At 45.9% G+C, this 24,712-nt stretch overlaps 2 protein-coding genes across 2 annotated transcripts in view; one reads left to right on the forward strand and one right to left on the reverse strand.

Annotated features, from left to right (window-relative positions):
• The window catches only part of TAOK1 (TAO kinase 1), a 126,367-nt gene extending 119,113 nt beyond the window's left edge, over positions 1-7,254 (forward strand). Inside the window, 2 exon segments of the mRNA XM_031967717.1 lie at positions 3,978-4,359; positions 4,362-7,254. Coding sequence (XP_031823577.1) covers positions 3,978-4,359; positions 4,362-4,585 — 606 coding nt within the window. The 3' untranslated portion in view covers positions 4,586-7,254.
• Positions 7,255-16,885: 9,631 nt separating this feature from the next.
• Positions 16,886-23,406, reverse strand: ABHD15 (abhydrolase domain containing 15). The gene is made up of 2 exons (XM_031967718.1): positions 21,968-23,406; positions 16,886-19,746 (listed from the first exon to the last, which is right to left on the reverse strand). Exons 1-2 carry the CDS (start codon positions 22,900-22,902, stop codon positions 19,218-19,220), a joined length of 1,464 nt encoding a protein of 487 aa, XP_031823578.1. The 5' UTR covers positions 22,903-23,406; the 3' UTR covers positions 16,886-19,217.
• Positions 23,407-24,712: the final 1,306 nt, after the last annotated feature.

A 24,712-nucleotide genomic window follows, 5' to 3' on the forward strand; every position in this document is an offset into this window, starting at 1 on the left:
AATATCACAACCAGAGCCCAGGTCTCTCATTGCACTGTTGTAGCATCCCAAGTCTGCACCATCTTTCACGTCACTGTGGTCTGGCCTTTCATTTGGATATGGAAACCTTCTTGCGACCCCATTGTTTTAGGTTTCCCCTTTTTGTAATGGTCAATCTATGTCATCTGTTCCACTGAATCTCTTCATTCTTGCTGTGGTCTGCTGTCCTTGCTGCTTTCTGTATAGTGTGTAGGGTCCCTTCATCCTCACATTTCCTCCTGAAGCCATGGGAGTAAAGACAGAATATCTGATTAAGATCAAGTAAAACTTTTTAATCACTTAAGTTCACTTTTGTGGCTTTGCAGTTACCATGGCTGACTTCTTCAAGAAGTCAATTTAAAAAAAGGCCTTTTTTTCTGCATTTTATTTTTCATTCATTGTAGAAAGTCAAAAGCAAATGCATAAATCTTAAAAAGGGGAAAAAAAAAAGTCTGGGTAGTGAAGTTAGGCTTTATATTTAACATAGAAAACTCTAAAATTTCAGTGTAAAATTCTCTTGCACTCATGAAAAATGACTGAAATGGAGCTCTTCTTTTCTTCCCAGCTCTTCTCCCAATAATTAGCCCATCCTAAGCAGCAAGATCAGGAAGAAATCCTGGAATTCAGGATTTCCTCTTTGTGTGTTAGCACCACCTAGTGGCTGCATGTTCTCAGTATTGAATTAGTGTCTGTTTTGTGTTCTGTCGATGTCCAGATGAAGTATTTTTCTGATGTCATAGGAAACATGGCCCCCTGACATGCAGGCCCAAAATGGCTCTTTGAAGATCAGTTAATATAATGAAATGTCATATGTTTTAGAAGCATCTGTTTTCAAGTGCTACTTGGTTTTCCAAGGATAATTTCTATATTTTAATTCTTTAATGACATAATAGAATTGTCACACAAATACCTGCTTGTAACACAATTGCCTGGTAAAAAGAAACTTAGACTGAACAAATACCAAAGTGTATTTATTAAACTATTTTTTATGTTGGTTTTTCAAATGAAAAATATTTCCCTAGAAAATAGGGAAATACTCTTGACCCAACAAGAGTAAATTTTACTTGTTTCCAGATGGATAATCATTTGTGGCATGGAATTGTTTTAAGCCTAATGAAGTGTAAGTTCTTACAGACTAAGCCACCCAGCAGCTGTGTAAGTTTCCCTGTGAGTGAGACCATACTTTTATTTTTCTCAGCCTTCACTTAGATTCATCTTGCCTCTAAATGATCCAGAATGTTATGTGCCAAATGAAAAGGATTCTGAATTGACCTCATAGCCCATTCTCAGAATCATCTTTCTTCCGAAGGAGAAATGAAGTTTTTTAGTGCTCTTGGCCAGGGGCTTTTGAGTAAAAATGGGTATCTGATACTCTTACATCATGACTGGAATCCTTGCTTCTCCTGGAAAGTTGTTCACTTTTCTCTGGAGTTGGTATACATTCATAAAGGTTAACATTTCCTACAAAAATATCTGATGAATCGGGAAAGATCCTACTGTATTTACCCATTTGGTAATTTTCTGATGAACTCTTCAACCTAAGGATGTCTCCAAAGTAATTACTTATATGCAATAACTATCACACGTGAAATTGTTTTGGCTTAATGAAAAGAAGTGGTCAGAGTCTTTTTTAAAAAAAGGTTTATTGATGCATCACACTACTGTCATTTTGCGGTGACCCCTAGTAGAGCCCTCCCTGATGATACAGAAGTACAGTTAAGTCAGATACTTCATCCATTGGCCGTGCTGGAAAAATGCAAGGTTATGTATTTGTTCCTGTAGTCTGTCAAGGGGCAAGAGAGCCCCAAAACTCTGGGCTTTTCATGACCCACACATGGTTTTCCTGCCATCATGTAAGGAGAATTGATGAGAGGAAATGAGTAGGTGTTAAGGAAGTGACAAGAATGAGTATAAAGACACTGGATGCTTCCCCTTTGCCCACTTGACAATTCAACCAGACTGGCCTCCCTCTTGCTCTCCCCCACCTCCCACCTCTTCCCTCTCATCTGTGTACTTTGTTTGGAAGGCAGTCCTTCCCTTCTACCTCATTTCCTTCAGAGCAGGACTTGTGGGCACCTGGCTGCAGGAAGCCTTTTCTGGATTTACATGTTTCCAATTTACATGTACCTAATGGTTCACATGGTTATTACACAAGATAGTTTAAATGAGCTTCTGGCTGTCAGGGACAATTTGATTTTTTTCCCCTGGCCATAATAGGTGTTTTAATATTGAGTGGCTAAAAGCCCCCACAATGTTGTCCCAATCAGTGTTATTTTGTGATGCTTTCATTAATACTTTATTACCAAATTTCATGGGAATATCAAAGATCTAAGAACCAATGAACAATTTAAGAATTTGTCTTAGGGCTGTGTGTTACAGTCTCCTCTCAGGCTAGAAACTGACATTGGCATAAAATAAACCACATGTAAACCCAAACTGACACCAATATCTGTCAGTATCTTATCTAAAAAAGGGCTTTGTTTCCAAGCCAGATAATCTGTACTTCTATTAAAACAGATTAAATTTAGAGTGATTGATAACCAAATCCTTAACAGATTTATCAGCTATTCAACATATAGTCATTTCCTTTGCTGCTTTTGGCTGGGACTAGAGATATAATATTTTGGGTTATACCTATAATAGCAATAACTAGGAAACTGCAAGAAATTAGGAGAAGATTAATGAAAGAAGGTAAATGATTGCTGGATTTAAGAAGACTTGAATAACTACATTTGCTAGAAGACAAGAGAAAGACAGATGATCAGGAGCTTATATAATCAATATAATCTGTATAATCAGAATTACGAGTTGGAAGGACTCCCAGAGCTAGCCCCCTTCCTGGTAGAGGAGGAAAGAGAGACCCAGAGGAATCATGTGACTTTTCTTTCTTATATTTTCAGTTCTACATTCTTTCCCTTCTTCCCCCTGCCCTGTTCACTAAAGAAGCAAGAAAAAGTTTCTTACAGAGAAAAGTCATAGGGTTGTAGGCACATGATCTGGATCTTTCCCCACTGTATCGTAGTGGTGCCTTAGACTGAGATTCCAAACTTTTTTACCAGTGAAACAATGGTTAAAGTTCACCACGTACAGTAATTTTTCCCTTTTAATTGCCTCTCTAGCTAGTGTAGCAATCTCATGTCTCTTATTACTTAGTTTGATTTCTAGAAGTCCTCTGAATTTGGCTTTTAGTTTAAAATAAAATGAATATATGGAAGTGAAATATTGGATAAACTTTGAGATCAGAAACTCTTTTAGTAGATGTGTTGCACACTTTTGATAACAGAGGGTAGCAGTCTTTGGGCAGTTGTCATATATAGGTTAGTCCTCATAAAATTTGAACTTATAGCACTTAATTGTATTTCTTTAACCTCTTTTTTTTTTTAATATCATTTTAAACATTTGGGAAATGCTAAATTACTAGTATCTTCTATAATCTTACTAAATAATATAGACTTTGCTTTTGAATGTGTTTCCAAAAAGTTACAGTTAATACCAATAATAATGTTTCAGAGCTGAGCAAATAAAATAGCCTTCTCTTAATTTTGTTTAATTCATCTAAAATTCATTGTAGATTTGCATGTGTGGTATCTTTGTGAGGTCCTGGGACATAGATGGACAAAATCCTTGCTCTCAGAGAGCCCCATAATTAAGATCCTGGATGAGAAGTATATACGAATAGTATTTCCAGTTGGGACGTGTTGCATGAGTGGGGGGTACATGAGGCATCAGGGGATGAAGATGTCCAGAAGAGCCAGAGTTGAGACTTCAAGGAAGATACGATGTTGGAAAGGGATGAAAAGTATTTCCATGACTAAAACTGAAGAAAAGGGGCGTTCCAATTGTAAAGGAGTATTAGGAAGACCCCAGAGGGAGGGAAAGTGGAAGGCAACATAAAGATGAAGGGGGAATTGGTAAATACTTGGTCTCTAAAAGTTGTTTTCCTCTTCTTTCCAACTCAGATTGAAGAAGAGATGTTGGCCTTGCAGAATGAGCGCACAGAACGAATACGAAGCCTGCTGGAGCGTCAAGCCAGAGAAATTGAAGCTTTTGACTCTGAGAGCATGAGGCTAGGTTTTAGTAACATGGTCCTTTCCAATCTCTCCCCTGAGGCATTCAGCCACAGCTACCCTGGAGCTTCGGGTTGGTCCCATAATCCCACGGGGGGCCCAGGCCCTCACTGGGGTCATCCCATGGGTGGCCCACCTCAAGCTTGGGGCCACCCAATGCAAGGTGGACCCCAGCCATGGGGTCATCCCTCGGGGCCAATGCAAGGGGTGCCTCGAGGCAGCGGCATGGGAGTCCGCAACAGCCCCCAGGCTCTGAGGCGGACAGCTTCTGGGGGACGGACAGAGCAGGGCATGAGCAGGAGCACAAGTGTTACTTCACAAATATCCAATGGTTCACACATGTCTTATACTTAACTCCAACGGTGATCGTGCGTGGCACTTCCACTGGAGCTGTCTGCCAAGAGCAACTGCTGCCTCCAGACATCATCACCACAGCCATGTCACCTGGGCGCCGCAGTGTGGGAGCCAAGTGCATCTGGAATAGTTTGTTCATTTTGTAAAGCGTTCCGTTCTGTGTTTACTAATGGGATGTCATCGTATTTGGCTGCTGGGCATGGTTTTTTGTTTTGTTTTGTTTTGTTTTATTACTTGGAGGGAGGAGTACTGGGGCCAGGCATTGTATAGGTGCAAAGCCCCCATTGCATGTAATGGAAGGCATTCTCCAAAAAGGGGCATTTCTGAATGCAGCACAGTGAGCTTATATTACTACTTCCTGGGTTCCTCTATCCTCAGAGGCTTATGGGAAGGTTTGGAGTTTTCCTAATTCCCCACAATCCTTCAAAGCTGCTCATGGCAGGCAACATGTGTGCACTAAGCTAGATTAGTGTGTGGGCCAGACCTACATTCCCTCCCCAGGTTAAAATTCTTGTTAAGTTGGCCTGGTCTCTCAGCATCCCCAGAGCAGGAGGAAAAGGGGACACATCCACAGACACCAAAAGTTTCCAGGAATCTGCCCAGTTCCAGGGGTCTATTTATTTATTTTGGGGGAGCTACACAGGCTTGTTAGTGGTCCAGACCATTCTAGTGTGCTCTGCATCAGGAGGCAGTTGTAACATCGAATCTTTGAGCCCGTAAAGGAAAGAAACACAGTTCTGGTGTCTTTCTTCCTCTTCCAGTCCATACTGTGCTTTTCCAGCATGAGTGGGGAAAGGTTAAGGTTGCAAAGACTGCACATGTGCTGCTCTTCCCATTGTAGCTGAGGACCTGGATCATCCTGGAGGCCCAGCTTTTTTTCTCTTGCTCCCTTCTTGAAAACAAAAGCCACGTAGCCAATATATGCCCACGGCCATGTATTTGAAGGATACTGCGTCTGCAAACTGCTGCCTGTTGAAATTCTTCCCACACTACACATTCACAGATGTGATTTTTTTCCCCCCTTTTGGCTTGTTGCAATGTCCTGTTTACATGTAGTGTAGCCAATTGTTTCGGTGTCTAGTTGCCATACAGAGTGTACAGGAGTCGCTGAGCCAATGACTTTGACCAGCTGCTGGCTGATCCCCATCACCACTGTAAATGGGCTGCATGGGGCCAGCCCCCTTTTTGCTCTTTTCAGTTACCGTTTCCATTGCTGCACTGCTCTGCAACTTTCCCATTCGTTGAGGCTTTGTGATCTGTTGGTAGCAGGTTAAAACCCCCTCCCCTAAAATAGGAGACACCACTTCCAGAAGTCTCTATACTCTTGTGTCAACAGTACTACTGAAAAGGAGCTAGGAAGTTTGGCAAAATTTTAAAAATAAATTCTACTGGTCAGGGAGTCTGTTGACAAAATCTCTTTTGTTGGTTTTTCTATTTGTGTTTGTTCATTTGTTTTTGTTTTTATGATGAAGGATCAACCTTTAGGACTGAGTCAGGAGTTTCCTGGTACTCTCATCAGTGCCAGTTGGCCAAGCTGGAAGTCCTTGATTAAAACCAGGTCAGTCAAGTTTGACTTGATGTAGATGTTCTTTCCCGTCACCAAAGTTTCTTGTAACTTATTTTTTTCTCCCCCTTCCTAGCTTTTCTTGAAGAGAACCCTAGCTGCTAACTCTAGAACTTATTTTACTAAGAATCCTAAGGCATTGAGGGCCTTGTCTCTCCTCAATTCCTGTCAATGGCACACCTCTCCAACCCCACCAGATTTCATAACCATTTGCCGAGGCGTCCAGTTTCTCACAAATCTTTTCCATTCAAAAGATATTAGGTATCTTAATAAAGCCAAATGAAAGAAAAATTTCTTTTTATGTAAATTGTTTGGAAGCCCTTGCCACAGGAGGTAAAAGGGGCATTCATGAAAGTAGGACAGTGATCCACATAACAAGGGAATCCAGTTAGCAACGTACCTCACACTACAGTTCTTCACAGGTCCAAAAGAAAATGTCACAACTACTTGTCATACCTGGTTATTGATTAGAAATCTAGTTTGTTAGCCATTTTTTGCAGGACAATATAATTCAAATGCTTTCAGAAAATTGAGATTGGCTGGACATTGTGTTTTCCTTATTTGATTTGAGAGGGTTACAATTTCATCAGGAATTCTCACATATCCACTGGAATTTAACATGGTAGTGGCAGTTGAGGGGTGGGATACATCCAGAACTTGTGTGCGTAAGGGCTAATAGGAACAAAATCAATTGAGGTTAACCCATCTCAGACAACTTAAAATCCCCTGGTTGCACCAATGGTCTATTTTGAGCTGAAGTTATTTATTTTCTCCTTGTTGTTGACTTGAGTGAAAAAGAGCTTTGGCCTAATCAAATTCAGTTACTTCCCTCGTGTTCTCTCTGAGCCTGGGTCTTGGGACACCTGACTTCACTGACCCCAGACGGTCTTTTCAATGGAGCTTTGTAGCCAACCTGATTGTGTAGTCACCAGCTTTATGTGTTGGTCATGTGCAGACCTGAATTATTCCATTAGGTTAATGTTTTAATTAAAACAGATAGTTTGCAAAGACTGATTCAGGTTTTAATTGATTTGTGTTTGTGTGTGTTGGTGTGTGTGCGCGCGCACGCGTGTGCATGAGAAAAATCTGCAGTCTTCTACATAGTGGGAATTATCCCGTAGAAAAGTTTGGTTTTGAGTGAGGTGAGCCCTTTCTGAATCAGTTTGCAAATACTCCCTGGTAATCAGATCGTATTACCTCTCCGGAGTTCTGGTGCATGTCTACTTCCTGTGCGTGTTTAAAGAATGGTGAGGAATTTGTCAAAAATATATCAGAAATTGGCAAGTGCTGCATCTGGGGTCCAGAACCTCTGATAGTAGAAAATGGCATGTACTTCCCGACCTTCTTTGTTAACGTTGAATCACTGACTTTGTACCTTAAAATACTTTATTCCCCCTCCTCTGCCCATCTGCACATTTAACTCCTCCCAGAGTTAAAACAGCCCCAAGTTGCAGTTTACAGAGAATACTTCCTACTTGCTGAGTAGTGTCACGGAAGTGTTTGTTTTTTGGGGTACAGTGGGAAAAGCCCTGGGCTGAGAAGCTAGATAGCTGGGGTCCTCTCACTGGCCAAGTCACTGGCCAGCTCCACATGACTTGGGCAATCTCTTAGCCTCTTGGGGCTACACTTTGCTTGTCTGTGTAACCAGGAAGTTGGTCTGACGTGAGCTCCAAGGTTTCTTCCAGCTCTGAGATTCCATGACTCCCAGGATGCTGTAGAAGCCAGTTGCCAGATGGGCAAAGGGTAGTAACTAAAGAAGCGTATCAACATTCTTCCTGTCTCTTCTCCCACTTAAAATGAAAACTCTGGATATCTTTGTCAGGTTGGAAGACAAATTCTACTAATCCTATTTTCACTCTAGACTTTATAACTGCAGTAGGTTTATGTAAGTACCAAATGTCTGGTGTGTTTAATTCTTTGCAGAATGCATTGTGTTGGACACTGGAATAATACTGTTTATTTTCACCTGTGAAGATAACTTTTATACTTGAAACACCTCCTCTGCATTCCTCCATGTGTGCCATTCACTAGTGGAAATAAATTGTATTATACCATGATCTACTGGCTTTTAAACAAAACACTATGTTAAATATGCACATTTCTTGGGATAGCTCTATCATTTGTATGTATATATTGTATATACATATGAGTGTGTACATATATATATATATAAATAGAGAGAGATAGACATGTTGGCTGTGCTATACATTTGCATCAAAGCACTTAGGGTCCTGTTCTTTTTATATATACAGATACACACATGTATACATATATGAGTGAGTGTGTGTGTGTATGTGTGTGTGTGTATATATATATATATGTATATATTTATATATATACATATATATATATATATATATATATTTTTTTTTTCTCCCCCAACTCTCTCAGTTAAGGCAAGAATGCATGGGTCCCACACTTCTTAGTGACTGCTCTTTGGATTGGTCTTTGTGAGAATATGGATCACTCCAGGCAGCTGTGACCCCTTCAGCCCTCTAAGGCTATTGAAGAAAGAGGGAAACGAGCCCATGGGGATTGAGAAAGTGAAGCCACAGCGTGGCACTCAGCTGCAGATGAGCAGGAGGGCACTGAGGCAGAGGCCAGTCAGTGGGCGTCTGTGCTCTGGAGAGGGACGTGGTGTTGGGGATGCGACGTGGCCCAGAGTAGTGAATGGTCGAGAGGAAAAGACCAGAGGACGCAGTTGTGTTTCTGGGTGGGGGCAGGGAGGTGCCGCCACTGACCCTTAGCTGTTACAAGAGAATTCGTCCCGCTGAGATTCCAAACCAGGGCGAGGGTGTTGAGGGAATGCTTTGGTCCTCTTCCTTCCCAAGGGGCATCCACAGGGAGGGTGTGAAGGGCTGTCTTAACGGGTCCAGAGGCTTGTTGGCTCAGGTGCTGCTCTCTCCCTTTGTTTCTGCCAGAGAGATTGGTTCCCATTTTGTTCCTTCAGCTCCCAAAGGGATAGACCTCTCCATTAGGGGAGGGTTGGATTTGCTAGTGGACTCAGAGGAGAAGCTGGTCCAGGCAGCAGCAGACTCTGTTACTCTCAGGTCATCCATTTGCCTCAATGTTCTCTCCCACCAAGAACCTGTTTCCCTTGTCTAAGAACATGACACTGTCCACAGCATTGTCAAATCAGAGTCAGCCTCTGCCCTTCATCTTTGAAGACTTCCCTTTTGATTATGAGGAACTGTAAACTTTCCCCGTCCTCAGTCGAATACTCCAGGAGAATGTGCTGTGAGCTTCGTAGAGTTTCCTCTTGTTTTCAGGGACTACTGATTGAAGTCTATTTTGCTGTGTCTGGTTATGTTGTCTGCACTTTTATGAAGTCACTACAGTTAGAGCTACGTTAGGAATGTTTGTAGAGATGTTCGTGGGCTCTGTTTATAGCTGTTAATGCTGTAAAGAAGGAAGTTGTCTTGTTAAACACTGTCCAGAAGAGAAGGTGAAGCTGAGAACTCCTCCTGTTGTGCATTTATTTGTATGTTCTACTGATTCCCAGTGTTCCCAGACTGTCTACAGAGGCCATGTAGAACAGTTTCCCCTCGAGTGAATGTACCGATTCCCAGACCTCCGTTTACCTGGCAGAGAGCATCTGTGGCTTGATGGTAGTCCTAAAATGGATACGAACTAAATAGACACCAGACTCAATTGTGCACCTTATCTGATATCTTGTGGGTCTCTGACACTTGCCTTTCCCGTCTTCCCAAAGAGATGGGCAAGTAAAATGGAAGAGCTGTTGGCCATGATTGCTACCCTGCTAACTGTTTTATGCCAGACATCGAAATTTCCTGAGCATCTTCCTCACCCTCATTCCACACCACCCATGTACCTTCCCCTCCCCCCCTTTATTTTTATATACAAAAATGTTGAACTCTCTCTGAAGGCTCCCTTTGAAAGTAGCAGGATGAGCATTGGACAAGCCAATGAGATCATCTCTGGGTAGTCTGCCAGGACAGAGAGGGAGAAGAGCTGATACTTCTGAATGAACAAATAAAAAGGGTATCTTCATACCCAATAATGCCTCCAAAGTACGGGTACTTCCACCTGCACAGTTTGACTTTTTTGCTGACATTTTAGCAATTGTGAGTGAAAACCGTGTAATTAACTGTAAATATGTAGGTAACAAATTGACCTAGTTTCTGTAATATTTTTTTTTTTTTTGGAGTTTTTTGTACTAAAGTTTATAGATCTGTGCCAGCTAGAGAGGAGTTGCTGTCATTGCCCGTTGTGGCCCTAGCATCTAACCCTATAACCATCCTAGGTAAAGCTTAGAATTAAAATGCTTAAATGTTGTATGCAGGGGGATGTGAGGCTTAATCATGTGTCAAGTTTAAATATGTTTTGAAGCAAAGTAATTTTCTTTAATGTAACGATTGCATATCTTCGATCGTGAGTGAGGTAGGGAGAGCTCCCTTCCCCTGTGCCCATGTTTGCAGAAATGTTTTGTCTCTCAAGTGCAAGTGTTTTCATGTTCTTTCGATTATGCAGGCAGTAGGTACCTTATGGTTTGGTGCTTTTGTTCCTTGGGCTCCCTTACAGCTAGAATTTCAAGTGAAATGGGTGGAACTCTTTGTTGGCACAGAAATCCCAAGAAAGATCCTGTCCATGGAGCCTGGTTTGCATGCTTTCAGTGCCCACATGACATGTCTCCATGATGGCGGCTCTGAGGTTAGCCACATTTGGAATTGAGATGTTGATGTTTATTAAAAGTTAAAATCTTCACTTTTGAACAGCTTGGCTTTCCATCAGAAATATATTAGGGCCATTTGAAAGAAAGCATGGTGCTCAATAGAATGGAAACATTTGGTTCTTACTTTCTGAGTTAAGAGCATCACACTTTAAATTCTATGTGTGTAGGTAAAATAAGCAGTTCAGAAGGCTGTCTTTGCCAAATGCATGGACACAGGTGGTCCCTGTGACTGTTCTGCCCAGACCACCGTCATCTGAGACTGAAGCCTCTTCTGTTTTGCCCTTGGCTAGTGTGTGTTGGCTTCCATCAGTGGGGACATCCTACCAGTGCCCATTCCAAATATCCTGTTATTCCTCAGTGAACCTCTTCCCTTCCTTCCACCAGAGTGGTGTGTGTTAAACCTCCTATTCCATATTGGGTGGGAGTTGTGCCAACCACTCTCAACCAAAAACTTGTCCAAGAAGGAGCCCATCCAGACAAAGGCACGATGGGGGAGAGTATTCAGTAAACACAGAAGAGACCAGAAGGAGACTGGAGGAGGAGTTTTAGCAAGTTTCCTTGAAATCTGAAATGAGATAGGAACCCATTTCAAAATGCAAACAGTTTTCATGGAGAGAAGGTATGGCAGAATCGGGGAGGGAAGGAAGGGGACTTCCAGGAGAGGAGAGAATTTTGTGGTCATGTTAACTTTGCTTTTATGAAGACCCTTTTCTATTAGGTTAGAGAATTAAGGACATTCTCCCAACTCTTTTTTTTCCCTTAAAAACAAACAAACAAAAAAACAAAACAAAACAGGATGAGGGTCTGATGTAAATAAGTGACATTTTGCAGTATAGCGTGTATAATTCACCCAGACTATTTCAACTTGATCAATTGTAAATGCTTAAGAAGTTTTTATTAACACTTGTTTTGCTAAATCCTATTTATGTGATTATTCAGAAGTCAATAACCCATTTAAAATTTAAGGCAAACATTTAGGTAATAAATGGTTGGGTTACTTTGAGCAGTTTAGCTATAAGAACCCCCTTGTTTTTGTATACAGGAAAGATAGTATAATGTGCATTAATGAGGCTGGGAGAGACTATGAGAAATGTGTATAGTGTATATTTTAAAACAGCTTTGCTTGTATTGTGAAGATTTAAAAACAAACTTGAGATTTCTAACATTAACTATTAACACAATTTTAACATAAGTTATCCCACTGGGTTTAAGAGCATCTTGAATGTATAATCCTTTTTATAACCCAGATTGGTTTCTGCTTCTACCCATCATCCAGATAGCCTATTTATGTTTTTAATTTTATACGGTATATTCACTTCCCCTTAAATCTCTTCATCTCCAGCATGATTTCCCCCCTACAGGTATTGTAGAAGTTTTAAAAAGGAAAAAAAAAAAATCCATTTTTCTCCATCTTGGATTTTCATCACTTCTTTCTTCTCCTTTCCCCATTTCCTTTCTTAAAGGCCATTTTATGACATTTGCACTATTCCTGCAAATGCTAGGTTTTTAAAAAATATTATTTTGCCATTCATCAAAAAAAAAAAATGCTCAGTCGGTTGCCTTTTTACAAAAAAAATAATAATAATAAAGGAAAGGATTAAAAAAGCTGTGACCTTATCAGTTCTGAGTAGGCCATTGGGAGTTGGATGCACACATGTAACAGCCCCAGGACCAGTTTTGGTGGCCCACTCAAGGGAAACTCTTTTCATGGCTCACAGGGCCTTTCTTTATTGGAATATGTTGTTGCCCAGAATGTGTTCCAGTAATTCCCACAAATATTTTAAAAAGACCAATTGTGGGGAGTCTGGGTAAGACCAGGTGCCCCGAGAAGGTCTGCTTGAGCTTCATCAAGAAGCTTTTGTGACTTGTTGGTTCCCTGTGGTAAGGAGGAGAAATTACAGATTCCACAGGACTCAAAATTCGGTTCGATCACTCGCCTTTCTTGTGGCAGTCACCATCTTCTCTCCCCCAGCCCCCGGCCTGTCACATTGTCATGATGGGTGAAGGACTTCTGGATCTGGAAACTAGGACTGGTTTTTTTAGATTAAGAATCATGTTGAAAGTGTGATGTGCTGCCACCGTACTAATAAATTTGTTTTTTTAACTACACCTTTGTCGCGTCCTCTGAGTTTTCAGACCAAACAGATGCCCACAGTGGAGGCTTACAAGGGGTTGCGTTGGGGAATTTCCCTTGATAAGAGCACCAGTTGGTATGGTATGATACAAGTGTGCATTTTTCTCTTCGGTAAAGATGGTCCACAGCACTAACTGGTGAGGCTTATTGTACAGTATATTGTCAGTATTCTTCTGGTTCTGCATACATTATAGTTCATATATAACCTGTATTAATTGTATAGATTGTGCATTTAAAGCTGTTACCAAGTTGTCAGAAAATGAGAGAAAACAAGGTCATATGTAATATTTTGTTTGTAAGTATCCTTTGTATCATAGCAAAGGAAAAGTTAAAAAAAATCAACTGTAATAAAGTAATTTTAGTACACACAGTCTCAATGAGCTTTTTTAAGAAGTTGGATTCCTGTGCTTTAAAGATAACACACGTCACATATTTCACTGGGCAGTCCTCTGTGGCTTGACCCTGTGCGAGGATGCATTTCCCCAGGGCTGTACCCTACTCTTCACCAAAACAGTCATCTGCCTCGAGCTCTCCTTATTCTGCCTGAAGATAGAAGTTCTAAGGGCATCTTAGCCATCAGTTGGGCACTGTGGTCATGAATGACTGCAGGAATCTCCCAGCTTGGATCCGGTTTCAGAATAGAGAGCTCGTAAGGTGTCAGCCCTGCCTGCACCTCCCCCCTCCCCGGATTTGAAGTCACTGAAGGGGCCAGATTCACATACTTGGTGGCAAAGCCAGAATTAGTCTATGTTCGTTGCTCTTTCCATAACACACAGTGGGGTCAATAGTAACTCGGGAGCCTGATCAGTTAGATGGCAGTATAGAAAAATTGGCTACAAGTCCTGGGTTCCAGTTCTGCTGTGACACAGGGCAAATTATTTCTCTGTTGTGAAGAGAGCAGGTTATAAAGTAAAGTGCTTATAGATAATGTCAGCATTGATCGGGGCAATAAAAGTCGCCGGAGCAGCACTGAGCTTGGGATGTTGCTGAATCTGAAGTCAGAAGAGCTCGCTTCAAATCTTGATTCTACTTGTGTGATGGGGGGAAGTTACCTAACACCTGACATCCTTTCCATCTTTCCACTTATGATCTAGTGAATCAGAAAGCTAAAGAAATTCTCCCCTTACTCTCACTGGCTCAACATACCCAAAGGGAATTGGGTCATGCTCAGGCTTTTCCCCGAGGGTAACTTAGGAGCACAACTCCAGCGGGGTAGGGAAGGGATCCCCATCAGAGTGTGTAAGTGCTCCCAAAAGCATGAGAGGTCTCTGGCCCAGAGGCAGAAGTTGTGGTTTTCTAGCCTTGCCGTTATCTAAAAGACACGAAAGAGAGACAATACCTCTCCTGAGGTTTAGCTTTATAAAGCAATCTTCAATTCAGTCCCCTCATTTTAGAGATGAGGAAACCAAGGAACACAACGTGATGTGACTTCTCCAGTAGCCCAGGGGAAGAGAGGATTTGAACGCAGGTCTTTTGATAAAACTCAACTGATAAATATGGTTTCTGTAGAACAGCATGAGGTTCTATGAGAAATAGAACGCTTTCTGCCCCAAGTTCATGGACTCGATTGTCACTCCTTTCTGACTTGATAAGACCAAGCCTTAAGAGTCTCAGGTCTGTGCCTCATCTTTAAATCTACCGCCTCCCGAAAGGAAGAAGGTTGAGTTTGTCTTGGAATCCAAAGCAGCGCCTGGTTCTCTGGAGGGTCCTTGGAGGCTTGCTCACCTGCTTCAGAAGGTTCCTTGATGTTTATCGGAGAAGTGTGTGAGGAGAAGAGGAAGCAGGTTGACTAAGGAGCCAGAGGAACCGAGTGGGCCAGTACTGCCCAAAAGGGGAAGGCATGGATTGGTTGGCTCCACGTCGGTTGGATAGACTGCATCTCTGGGGGAAATAGAGTGGGAGGAAGGAGCAGAACTCAGCACAGCACAGAGGGGTTTCCATCATGACAAAAGTCAGGGCTAGGGCCCATATGCTACAAACCAGCAGCGTTGACAGGTGGGAAAACATTCTGACTGCTGGGAAATGATTAACTGAAGCAAGAAGTCTGGTTATTAATTAAGCCCCAACTCTGCTGGTTAGGGTTCTGAAGAAGAGCTGGAGCCACAAACTCCAGGCAACAGCCAATGTTTGTAGATTGTGGCCGTACAATGAAGTATCAATCCCCAGCTAATATGTCTGTCTCTCCTCCATGCCCACATTAGAGGGGATAAGTGACTTGGATTTGTTTCTGACTGGAAATTTGGGGGAAAGACAAGCAGACAGACAAACTATCAAGACATGAATTTTTTTTTCTGTCCAACCACCTGGCTGGTTAATACATGGCTGCTGCTGCTGATAAATTGACTTTTTCTTAAAGGGGAAGAGATTGTAGAAAGAATAGACCTGATGAGCTTTTTTATCTGATTCTCAACAGTTATTATCAATAGCTAGTTCAGAGACTTGGGTTAAATACTCGAGTATAGGATGCTGGACTTGGAGTCAGGAAGATCTGAGTTCAAATTCAGCCTCAGATACTAATTAGCAATGTGATCCTGGATAAGTCACTTAATATTTGCCTCAGTTTTCTTATCAGTAAAATGGGGATAAATAACACTTTCCAGGATTGTTGTAAGAATCAATGAGATCTATATTTATAAAGCTCTATAGAAATGCTGGCTGTTTTCCTACCTTTGAGATCTTCTCAACTATGTTTGGCCAGAATGTAAAAGTCATGGAGTATTTTTTATTTGCTCTGCCACTTTTTTGTGGGGGCAATATTCCCTTAAAAAAAAAAAAAGTCAAAACTTCATCTCTCTCATTGCCTCTAGAATCCTATTGTAGAATAGGCTTCTAAACCTTTCACAGGCATGTTTTATTTTCTAAGATTCCTCCAAGTTCTGACTATAATTACAAAGCAGGAGACTGGCTGGCTTCCCACTTCAGAATTCAAGCTACACTTACCTCTGTAGGAAGCCACTTTGGGATAATTAATAACGATAGGATAGCAGTTATAGAATATTTTAAAGTTTGCAAAGCACTCTACCTATGTTAATTCATTTGATCCTCACAACAACTCTGTGAGACGGGTGAGGGAACTGAAGCATAGATGTGTTGACTTGTCTAAGTGTTACCGTTAAGGAGTCTCTGAAGCAGGATTCAAACTCAGTTCTTTTTGACTCCAACTCCTCTATCCACTGTACCATCTGACTGTTTTGATAGTAGGTAAAATGTATCTGAAAATGTCTCCTGGTCGAATTTGGAGAGATCAGGAGAAGTAATTGTCCTTGTTTTTTTTAAATCCAGCCAATTCTCCAATGCCAAAGGCACTGGAGAGGAAGCGGATGATCCAATCGAGTGACCTTTCCTTCCAGGGCTTAAGACATCGCTTCCTTCCCCCAGTCTCATCATTTTAGGTTTTCACTTTGCTGCTTCTGCTCATGAGCCTCCAAGTGACCAAAAGAGGGCCTCCAAATGGGTCATATGGACATTGGGCCCCATGTGCATTGAGAATTAATTCTGAGATGCTGACTTTTGCCTGCCAAATGCTTTCAGCCTCCAGTCTCCCCAAGAGGTCAGACATTCAAAATTATCTGCCTCAAGCTTGTCCGGCTTGTCTCAAGGTGGCTGACTGTTTACTCAGGCAGAGTAGAAAGAGTAAGATCCCTTTGGGACTGAGTCCCCCAAACTTCCTCCAACTATGGGTGTGGCTCTGGAGCTGCAACCCCGCAGACTTGAGTTTCCCATAGGGCATCAGGAAGCTGAGAGGTGGAGAGGAAGCAGCTTCCTCGCCCTGTGGAGTTGGCAAGTTGGTGTGGATGGTTGTGAGTTTTTCCCACTTCCTTTCTCTGGGGCCTATTTTTCTCTTCTGTGAAAGTAAGTGGATGGAACTAAGTGAGCCTGAAACTAGCTCCCGGCTGTGTGATTCTGAGCCATGTCCTCCTGGCTCCCCCCGAGAGCTGCCGGGGTTTGGACCACACTGGCTCTGGACTTTACCCTGATGTGACTTGTCACTGCAAGTACCTGGGAAACCTGAAGGCAATTATAATCGCTTCTTTTCCTTTTTCAACTTACTCTCCTTCCTTCTCTTCCTTCTTTTCTTCCTTCTTCTCTTCCAAAAAAAAAAAAAAATCACCAATGACGATGATGATTGGAAGACCTAAGTGAGTTACTACATCACTGTGCCTTTGGAGATGGGGCACATAATCGGCATGAGCTTTTCTTGCTTGCTAAAGCCACCAGGCTATTTCTGACTTTGCACCAGCTTTCAATTACTGGTTGCCAAGGAGGGAAAAAAAAAAAAGTCTTGATAAAGGAAATGCTGATTCATTCATTCACTGAAGTGTTTGAGCACCTGCCATGGGCACTGTGTGAGCTACGTCAGGGCCAAGACCGCCTACCTTCTCGCCCAGCCTTTTGTCAGAGTGACATGTGTGCCCCAGAACTGTTTGATTTATATTGAAGCTGCTTTTCCTGACCTTTCCTGTTACTGGCTGAAGGTTAGAAGGTAACAGAACAGAGGGGAGGAGGAGAGGAAGAGAAGGAGCAAAGGCCTATAACTCCCAAACAAAATTCCTCCTGAATGATTCAGCTCTGTCCGTATCTGCAGCCTGGAGGTGTTTCTCCGGCCTAGGCAGATTACCGGATCCATTAGACCTTCCCTCCAAAGAACAGCAGTGATCTAATCTGCAGAGCTGAGGTTCTGCCTCTAGGAATATCAGAGGCGGGCCTTTCCTCTTGCGTGACTTTGGGCAAATGTGTTTCCCTTTTCAAAGCTCCTTTGTTGCTTTTTAGACCAGGATGTGGTTTGGTCACATCTGAGCAAATGCTCTCCAGCTCGGCATGAGGGAGTACACAGGCAGGTTCAAAGAAAATCATGACTCACGAGACCTTGTGTCTTAGTGAAATGCAGTGTATCTTGTGGGCCGTCGCAGACAAGGATGGCCTCCCATCTGCAGTTCGTTTCTTTCTGCTTACCTCATAGGACAAAGCATCCCTTCAATGCTTTGTTCATCCCTGATGATGATTGTAAACTGGAGGAAGCGGGGATGCCTTCAAGGAGTCCTAAATTCAGTGCAAATGGACTTTCAAATAACTGGGACAGGAAAGAAAAAAAAAGGTGATAAAACTGAGTTTTAATAGGACACTGGGTAGGCAGCAAAACCCCTCAGTGTTTCCAGCTTTTCCATTCACAGTACGTGTAATAACTTTCCCCTTTCTCCTGACCCTGGAATGGAGGAAAGTCTCTAGTGTCCATTTGAAGAAATAGGCTGGTGGTCCAGAAAACCCTGGAGAGAAAAGAGACTTTTGAGTTTGTCTTTCCATCTTTATGTAAGATAATGAGTCTTTAAACTGAGCCCACAAGAGAGAAATGGGAGCTTAGGATCCAGCTTTCTTGGAATAGAGCAATCATGCCCCGAGACAGGAAAAGGTTCTTGAAAACCTAGCAGGAAATTGGAGACGCTGGGTCACTTAAAGAAGTCCCAGCTGTGCCGGCAGTCCTTGATCCCGAGGATCCTGGCACCATCCCAAGGACCTTCTCAGAACAGGCCCCGGCCCTCCAGCCTTTTGGTTAATGGTACCGATCCAGCCCAAGCTCAAATGGGGATTTTTATCCCATTGTTTAACCATTTTCCTTACCCTCCGTTCTCTTCCTTGTCAGGAAGGGAGTGACAAGAAAAAGTCAGAAAGTGGGGATCTGAGGAGACCTAGAAAAAGATTCTTGCCTATAACCCTCACATCTCCTATCCCTCAGGTTCAAGGCTCAGGGGAGCTGCTGTCCAGACCAGAATGAATGACTACGTATAGGTCCTGTCTCCATTTGGGGGGACGCCAGTTTTCTCTAATACAAATGAGGAGTTTATCCCTTACATCAACCTGAAACAACTCCTGTATTCGGAACAGAGCTTTCCAGGCCGAAGGAAAGGGGTGGGATTTAATAAACACGGGATGTTTGCATTCAAGGCCTTGTAGTTCTTCTACCAAGTGGCTAAAGGGCTGAATCGCAGCCTCAAAAATAGGACTCTGCATGTGACTCCCAACATACATGTGCTGCTCACTGCTACTTCTGGGAAAACGGCTTTTTGCCGCCCACTTTTCCTATCACTTTCCTATCTGATCAGTGCACCCCCTGCTCTGGCTTTGGAATCCATGATGATGGGAACAGAAGGCAAGCCAGAACGGGATGTTTAGGGCAGGATAAATTGGAATGACCCCTTCCGTTTCGAGGAACAAGCCCCCACAGACCATCACCCCCACTAAGAGACAAGATCACTCAAAGAGGAAGGGTTATCCCCTCCAAAGGTGGTGTCTTCCATTTGGGACCTGGGCTGATGGATGGAAGCAGCCAGCTTCCTTTCCCCACACAAGGCATTGGGGTCAGGGGCAAGGGGGGGAGGGGGTCCCTGCACTTCACTTGGTATACGAGCGCTTCCAGCTGAACATCTCCTCAAGTCGAGGGGAGGCCGGTGCCGTCTCTCGCTTGTGCAGAGTAAATCGGCGGCGCCGGCCTGCCAAGAAAGAGGAGCGGTGGCGGGAAAGCCCCTTCACCCTCTCTTCTGATTGGAAGAATTCAATCAGAGCCTGGAAATACTCCAGGGTAGCCTCGTGGCTCCAGGCCGGGGAAGAGTCCTCCCTGAGGAAGCCACAGTGGCCTCCATGGCGGCTGAGCAGGAGAAAGAAGTAGGGGTTGTTCTGGAAGAGTTTGGTGGGCAGGGTTTGGCCCGGAGGGCCCCGAATGGGATCATCGGCACTGCAAATGCACAGCACGGGCACCGCAGCCTCATCCACATCCCGGAGCGGGTCGTTGTCGTCCCAGTAGGCGTCCCAACTGATGGGGAGGTTCTTGGTCCGGCAGAAAAGGGCCTCCTCAAATTCCCGCAGAGAGCGGCTCATAAAGAGTTTGTCCGTGTCCACTATGTCATCTAGGGCTGTAGCGTATCTGTCAACGACAAAGATTATAAATTGAGGCAGAAGAAGAAGTGGATTATTGGTTTCTCTTCCTTTCTTGGTATGTTATTTTAGAAGAGAAGTTCTTTTTTTTTTAATTAAAGCTTTTTATTTACAAAGCATATGCATGGGTAATTTTTCCAACATTTACCCTTGCATAACCTTTTGTTCCAACTTTTCCCCTCCTTCCCCCCACCCCCTCCCTTAGCTGGCAGGTAGTTCCCTACATGTTACATATGTTGAAATACAGGTTAGATCCAATATACGAATACATATTTATACCATTATCTTGTTGGGCAAGAAAAATCAGATCAAGAAGGAGGAAAAAGAAAAACCAAGAAGAAAAACACAATGCAAGCAAATAACAGAAAGAGTGAGAATGCCAGGTTGTAGAACAGAAGTTCTTAAGCTGGAGTCTAAGACCCCTAAGGGAGATAGATTTCAGGGAATCTGAAGGTGGTGGGAAAAAATGACATGTTTATTTTCAGTAAATTGGTTTTCTTTGTAGTTCTATGTAGTTTATATGCTTAAAAACATGATTATGAGATGTCCAAAGAGTCAGATACAAAAAGGGTAAGTCCCCTTGTTCAAGAAGTTTTAAACAATATTTCTGGACTGCTAGAGCCATGCTTCTGATAATCCCAAATTGCAAATGATAGACATCATTTCTATTTGGGTTGGCTTGGGGTAGGCGAGAAAGCTCCAATACATACATAATATTTTCCTCCCAAACAATGTGTCCTTGTCTTTGGTGGTATCCTTGTCACCTAACATCCAACAGACTCTTTGATTGCTCTGACCTGGAAATCGGGGAACTTGGTTTTAGTCATTAACTAACTCAACAAAGTATGACCTTAGGCAAGTCCCTCTATTTTTCTGCTTTCCTTGATATGGTATTGAACTAAATAATGCCTGGCTATCCTACCAGCTCTTTATGGTCATCTTTGGGAGCAGATCCATTTTCTTAGTGGCATTTTGCTTGGGCTGATGCTAAAAGTCATTTGCCTATCATGATGCTACGTGGCCTGGACATTTGGGGAAGACCTTCAAAGGGGAGCTTGGTGGCAGAGGAGGCTGAGGAAGAATTCGGAATCTACTGCAGTCTTCCAGGCGGAGGATCTGAAAGGAGACTTTCAGTGAGATGTGCACGGATGAAAGTCTGAAGACGTTAGCTTGCATTTATTTCCGATTCAGACTCCCACAATGTGACAGTTCTCAGGTGGGAATCAAGAGAGGGTCAATGGCAGCTCTCCTCACCATAAGATTCAACTAGCTTGACACCTGCCATGGGCCATGGCTGATACCCAGGATAGATGTCATCTGCTGGGCCCGAAAAGGTTTGCCTCGGATGCTCAGGCCCAGACTCACTGACTCCCGGTCCTTCCCATGCCTCTGAATTCCTCACCCCTGATTCTGGAGAACTGTCTCAAGGTCAGGGACTCTTGGTGGTGGGAAAGCACAGGGTGGCAGCTTCTATTACAAGTCATTTGGGCCTTGAAACCATGGCAACCAAGAAGGAAGGTGGACACCTGGGTCTCTAAATGGGATTTTCTGTTACCATGGCAGCCCTGTGGAGTACAAAGTTTGTTCTTCACGGTTTTGAGGGAAAGGGGGAAAGGAAGAGAAAGACAATGGGGAAAAGGAGGCAGAAAAGTTGTTTGTTTTTTTTAATCTCTCCATTTACCATATTGACACCTTATCTGCTGTGGAAACTCCCTCCCCTCCCAAGGTTGGGGACATGGACCCCCTCTCTATTGAGAAGTGCCCACCCCCCCCCAGTTCTTCAGGGATCAAAAGACTCAAGGGAATTGAAGACCATTAGAACAAAAAAGGGACCTTAAGAGTCCATGCGGTCTGACCCTCTCATTTTCCAAGGTAGGATGCTTAGGCCGGAGAGAGGAAGCGACTGAAGCTCGCCCGACAAGCCGGTGCCTTAGCTGGGACGCTCTGTCCAACGCTCTCTGCGGCATCTGCCTGGGTCTAAGCATGATTCATCTTGTGGGTGCCCATTTCCTGCCTTCCCCTGCAGCGAGCTGGGTAAGAGCCCACTGGGACACAGCTCCTGCCCTCTGCGGACCCCTCCAGCTTTGGGCGGCCTCCAGGATGCGGATTAGAACGGGAGAAGAGCCCGGGCTCGCTCCGTTTCCCGCAGCCCCCGAGGGGCGGGGGCGGGGCGGGGGAGCCGCTTCTGCGCCTTTTGCCCAGGTACCCACCTGCTGAGAGTGATTTTCTGGTGCAGCAGGAAGGCCCTTTCGTAGAGCCAGGGAAGCCCGTCCTCAAACCACCGCCGGCAGCGGAGCACGGGCGAAATGCAGGCTGCCCCCGTGGCGTAGCTGGAGGAGCCGCACTCCCCCAGGTAGGACAGCAGCAAGGCCGAGCCCGAGCCTTCGCTGACCAGGAAGAGGGGCGCCGCGGGCTGTCGGAAGCGGATGTAGGTGACGGCCTCCTTGAGATCCGAGGGGTCCCCGAACGTCTGCAGCCGGGCGTTGAGCAGCGGGCAGCCCTGGTGGCCCCTGCGGTGGAAGATGACCGGGTAGTAGCCCTTCTCCAGGGCCAGGAGGCAAAGCCGCTCCACGTTGCGCGTGAGGAGCCCCCAGGAGTTGGGGATGACCAGCAGGACCGGCGGGGAGCTGTGGGCCTGCGTCAGCACCCGGGGGTTGGGGGCCCAAGGCCCCACCACCCAGTCCAGGGCCACCAGCCCGTTGTCCGCCAGCTGGAGGTTCTCGCGGGCCAGCCGGAGCCCCCGGCCCGGCGGGAGCATGAAATGGAACAGGGTCTGCAGGTGGGGCCCGGCCAGCCACGAGCCGCGCGCGGGCTGGCTCAGGGCCCCGGACCTGCGGAAGGTGCGCAGCAGCAGGTGGGCCAGGGCCGAGCGCTTGAAGATGAGGCGGCAGCCCCCGGCCACCAGCTCCTGGCCCTTACTGAAGCCGCCCCAGAAGGCGGCCCTTTCCCCCTCTTGCTGCGCATTCTCTTCCTCTTCGCCTGCCTCCTCGTCCTCGTCCTCCTCCGCCACCTGCGCCTTGGGGCGCTCCCCTCTCCCGGGCGCCGGCTCCCGGCCGGCCCCGTCAGGGGATCGCCCCCGCCACCGGGCCAGGGCGCAGAGCAGGCTCAGGGCAAGCAGGGCGAGGGCGGGGCCCCAGGCGGGCATGGCGAGCGGAACGGGCCCGGGGTCCGAAGGGGAGGGAGCGCGCTGCCGCGCGGAGCCACCGGGCCCTGGCCGCCCCGCGTCCGCCCCCTCGGAAATCTGGAGCTCGCGCCGGGCCGCGGCGGACCGCGGAGCCCCAGAGCCCCCCCCCCCCCGCGCGGGGCCCGGCTCCCTATTGGCCCGGCCTCAGAAGCCGCAGCCAGTTCGGGGCCGCCCGCCCCCACCCCGCCCCCCGCCCCCCGCCCGTCCTTTGTACGGTGATTGCGGGGGCCGGGGGGGCGCCCGGGGCTGGGCGGGGCGCGCTCTCCCTGCCTGCCGGAAGGGGCCGCGGGTAGGAAGGTGGTGCCAACTGGGCGGCGGAGGGAGGGCGTGCAGCCCTGCTCTGCCTGCTGTGAGGGATCCCAGGCTCCGGGGAGCTGCGGGAACCGCCCCCCCCCCCCGCTTCCTCCGGGGAACCTGCCCGTTATCCGCCAGTGCCGGGCTGTCTCGGTGCAGGTCCAGCCGGGGGGGGGGGGGGAACCAGGAAAAGTTCGAGGGCAGCGTCCGCGGGCCCGGCCTTCCTCCTCCCACCGGAAAAGGGTGGGAGCCGGGCTGCGGCCGGGGGCCTCGGCGCCCTCCCTCTGTCTGAGCCCTGCAGAAGCTGCGCTGGCTCCCTCCCTTCCCCCGTCGTCCTCTCCGGTCCCGGGCTCTCTGCCTGGTCTTGGACCTCGGGCTTCGGGCTCGGCCGCCACGGTCCACAGGGCAAGTGGGAGCTAGAGGGCTTAGGGAGGGGAAGGGGCTACTGTATCAAAGCTGGGACCGAGAGAAGCGCTTGGGGGCTGAATGGGAGAGAGAGTGGGGGGACTGCAAGAGATAAAAGCCAAATGCCGTCAAAGAGGGGGTCCGGGATTGTTAGGGTAATAGCGGGTCCTTTCCCCACGGTCCTTAGAGAGACCTTGACTCTACAAGAAAGCTCCTATAAAGACTTCGGGGAGAGAAGACCCAGTGAAGGCCTTGAAGGCAGAAAAAGCACCGAACAAAGAGGAATTCTCCCACTACGAGCCGGCCTCGGAGAGAGCTGCCACTGACAGACCTTGTGGGGAGATCCCCACCAAATGCCGTGCCCTTATTGAATTTTCCCAGAGTCCTCTGTGGGGAGAGTGCCCAAAACGACCCTGGCCTCAGAAAGAGAGCTCTCACCGACAGACTCTTGTAAAGGGAGCCCTCCATGGGGCAGCTAGGCGGCGCAATGCGTAGGGCACCAACCCTGGAGTCAGGAGACCCTGAGTGCAAATGTGATCTCAGACGCGTGGCTGTGTGATCCTGGGCAAGTCACTTAACCCTAACTGCCTCAGAGGGAAAAGGCCCTTCACAAAAGGGGGACCCGACAGGCAGACAATTCCTGATAATAGGTCCTCTTTGGGCACGAGGTCTCCCTAAGAATTGCTAACCAAGGTGGAGGGGGCGAGGAAACCTCTTGTGTTGGGGGAGGGCTTGGCTTGAAAGAATTATATTGCCTTCCCTGGATCACCGCCATCAACCCTTCCTAAAATTTTAATAAAGCTTGTTGGCAGAAGCAGAGACCATGGGGAAGGGGAGAGTAGTAGGCCAGAGGGCAAGCTCCCCTGTTTAGGGGCAAAGCTTGCTGGCTGCCTGCTCCATATCACTATGGACAAAGTCCAGCTCCCTCCATCCCTAGCAAACATCCCGTATCCACAGTAATGCTTAGAGTGTGGGGGGAGATCGGAAGGAAAAGGGGATTGGAGGGAAATATGAGATACTCGGGCCTTCTCTAACCCCTCCTCCGGGCTGTGCATGGTGCTCTGGAGGAGCG

The sequence above is a fragment of the Sarcophilus harrisii genome, chromosome 4 (genome assembly GCF_902635505.1).
Source record: "Sarcophilus harrisii chromosome 4, mSarHar1.11, whole genome shotgun sequence".
NCBI lineage: Eukaryota > Metazoa > Chordata > Mammalia > Dasyuromorphia > Dasyuridae > Sarcophilus > Sarcophilus harrisii.